This window comes from Protobothrops mucrosquamatus, unplaced genomic scaffold, assembly GCF_001527695.2.
Source record: "Protobothrops mucrosquamatus isolate PMUCROS unplaced genomic scaffold, P.Mucros_1.0 scaffold2896, whole genome shotgun sequence".
Classification (NCBI taxonomy): Eukaryota; Metazoa; Chordata; class Lepidosauria; order Squamata; family Viperidae; genus Protobothrops; species Protobothrops mucrosquamatus.
In genome coordinates, this window is record NW_015388924.1 from 28,044 (window position 1) to 31,288 (window position 3,245).

General features: G+C 57.4%; 1 protein-coding gene across 1 annotated transcript in view; it reads left to right on the top strand.

Annotated features, from left to right (window-relative positions):
- SUSD2 (sushi domain containing 2) overlaps window positions 1-3,245 on the top strand; it is a 28,402-nt gene continuing 25,157 nt past the window's right edge. The window contains exons 1-2 of the mRNA XM_029286104.1: window positions 1-100; window positions 957-1,164. Coding sequence (XP_029141937.1) covers window positions 1-100; window positions 957-1,164 — 308 coding nt within the window. The remainder of the gene's footprint in view (window positions 101-956; window positions 1,165-3,245) is intronic.

The following is a 3,245-nucleotide window of genomic DNA, read 5'->3' on the forward strand; positions in this document are numbered from 1 at the left end:
ATGGCAAAGCCACCCAGGCCAAATTACGGGGAGCGAGTTCCAGTCCCACCCCCAAAGCACGAAAGCCAGTTGGGGGGGCCCTCCGCCCAGCATGTCAGCCGTGGGTGGCGAGCCAGTGGGTCCGTCCCCGTTGCAGCCCAAGGGATCACCCTCGGTGGATCCGAACAAAGCAGATCCTGTACTTGCGGGGGAGAACGGGAGGAAGGAAAAAAAACAAACAAAACCCGTTTGTCGTGTGTGGGTATTGTTTACCTGTCCTTTCTCTTTGATTCAGCGTGACCGGGCAAATGTTGCGTCTGTTGTCTTGGGATCGTGCCAAAGGAAGACGCCCAACCCTGGGAGGGGAGCCCCGTTTTTTCCCCCACGGTCCTCGGGTGCCAAAGGGGAAGCGGGGCTACAAAGTGGAGACCCCAGGAATCTGATTGGCTGGCCACTTTGGGGGGAGCTGGGGGGCCCTGGTCTGTCTATTTGGGGGGAGGGTCATCTCTATGGGTAGGCAAAGGGCCCTTTCAGGAGGGGAAGCCCCTTGTGGAGGCCACGGGCCAAAGAGTTGGGGAGGGGGGATCCCCCTGGCTGCTGCTCCCTTGAGTGGGTGGGCAGGCCTTCCGTCCCCTGGCTCTTAGGTGGGCCTGGGGGAAGGGGAGGACTTTCTCTGGAGACAGGGAGGGTCAATTTGGGTCTGATATTATGGTCTGGCAGTGGATTCCTCCTGCCACAGACTGGGGGATCATAGAGAAGGGCAGGCTCCCACCTTCCCTGGAGGTGGGTCAAAACAAAGGCAGGGAACATTATCCCGGGTCAAAGCGGGAGGGGAATATTGCAAGGAAGAACAGAGACGATGCCTAGAAATGCTTCTCGGAAATAAACAACCGCTACTCCGAGGTGCAAATATGGGTATGAGCAATTACACCCACCCACCCACACACACACACACCCCGTGTCTGTTTCCCAACCAGGGGCCCAACAAGCCTCTTGCTCGGCTCGCTGTGGGGGGATCCTGGCCAGCTGCTCGTGTCGCGCCACCTGCGAGAACCTGGGAATCTGCTGCCCCGATTACTGGATGTTCTGCGTGCAGATCTCGCCCTCCTCCGGCACCCTGCTGGGCGGAAAGGATTTCACCGTCCTGAACGTGACGCTTGAGACGGGCGTCCCGGTGACCTGCAGGTGAGCCTGGAAAAGCATTTTGCGGTGCACGACGTCACGGGGGAAAAAAATTCAGGACTCGGCTTGCTTTGCCGATGCGGTCTAGCTAGGCTGAGCCGGAATGTGGTTAATGGAAGATAATTAAAAGTTGAGGTAGCTGACACAGGAAGAGTTGGTGCTGTCTCAGAGCCACAGACTCAAGGGGTCGGGAGGGACCCCGGGGGTCTCCCCACTACACGGGAGCCCCCCTCGCTCTGTGCCAGACAAGCCTCTCTTCTGTCTTTCCTGGGAGACGTCCACCGACGGAGCACCCAGAATCCCAAGAGGCAGACTGTCCCTCTGCAGGGGATCAATCCGAATAGAGCTGGAAGGGACCTCGGAGGTCTTCTAGTCCAGCCCCCTGTTCAAGGAGGAGACCCTTACAGAATCTCAGCATAACAGAGCTGAAGGGACCTCGGAGGTCTTCTAGTCCAACCCCCAGCTCAAGCAATCGTACTAGAGCTGGAAGGGACCTCGGAGGTCTTCTAGTCCAGCCCCCTGTTCAAGGAGGAGACCCTTACAGAATCTCAGCATAACAGAGCTGGAAGGGACCTCGGAGGTCTTCTAGTCCAACCCCCAGCTCAAGCAATCGTACTAGAGCTGAAAGGGACCTCAGAGGTCTTCTAGTCCAGCCCCCAGCTCAAGGAGGAGACCCTTACAGAATCTCAGCATAACAGAGCTGGAAGGGACCTCGGAGGTCTTCTAGTCCAACCCCCAGCTCAAGCAGGGGTCCAGGACTGTCCCTCAGGGACAGGAAATTACTCCTCACTTGGAGATTGTTCCTCCTTTTGGAAAGTTTCCCTTCGCTAGTTCTGTCCTCCCTTCCAATATTAAAATCTCGGGGCGGTGGGGGGGGGCTTCTTCACCCCTGGTGGGCCTCCCCCCAGATTAAGGCTAAGCCCGAAGCTCAGATCCAAAGGGCTCCTGCCCACGTCTGCCGGTCAGGCGACCCCTCTGAGCCCCTGCATCGCGGTTTCTGCCAGGTCTTTTGAAAAGGCAGCCCCTCCCACCGGGGACCCCTTTTGGGGTGCTTCAGGAGACCCTTGAGCAGGTTCCCCCCTTTACTGGGTCCTCCGGGCTCAGGGGAGGGTGTTTTTTCTTAATGTTATTCTTGCGTTAATTGAACCCTTGTACTCCGGTATGTAAGCTATTCGGTGTTGGTCTTGATTGGAGCAGCAGATAAGCCTAATAAAATAATAAATGGCAACAGCCATGAGCTTCCCCCCCCCACACCCCTCCCTTGCTCCCGCCCAGCCAAGAAACAGCGCCAAGAGCCACATCCTGGCTAGTGCACTTGAGCTGAACCCTCTCCAAAAGGAAGAAATTAAAGGGGGGGGTGTAAAAAAGACCCACAGATTAAACTCCTGGGCAGGGTCCATCAGTGGCGGCCACCTCCAGCTGGAACCGGTCCCGGAGGAGCGTTCCTCCTTCCACCGGGCGGCTAGGGACAAGCGATGCGCCGGCAGGATCCAAAGCTGGAGACGGTAACTGCCCTGGAGGTAGCCTTGAGGGTCCTACGCAGCAGCCAGCGGCAGCTTCCAACATTTTGTTTTGTCCCAAAACCAGGAAAAGGTCAGAAAATAGCATTCTGGAAAAGGAGGCAGTCCTAGCAGGAGAGGCAGGCTGGCTCCCCCCTCCCCCCCTCCCTCCCTCCCTACACACACACACACACACACACACACACACACACACACACACACACACGCATAAGGGGAGGGGATGGGAAACACCATCAGGCTGGCAGGGTTCATGAAAGCTCAGTTTGAGTCTTCCCGTGCGGTCCAGAGAACCTTGAAGGGCTGACCCCTCCAGAGTTCTGGACCTGGAGGAACAGAAATTGCAACGTGGAACGTTTTCCTGTCTGAAGAGCTGGAGAAGAAGTCAGCTCAGCCACTGATCAGGGCCTCGGCATACGTAGAGCAGGACCAGAAGCGGGACGCCTTACGCACAGTCACTCATGCTCTTGTCACCTCCCGCCTGGACTACTGTAATGCTCTCTACATGGGGCTCCCTCAAAGGAGCACCCGGAGGCTTCAAATGGTCCAGAATGCGGCCGCGCGGGC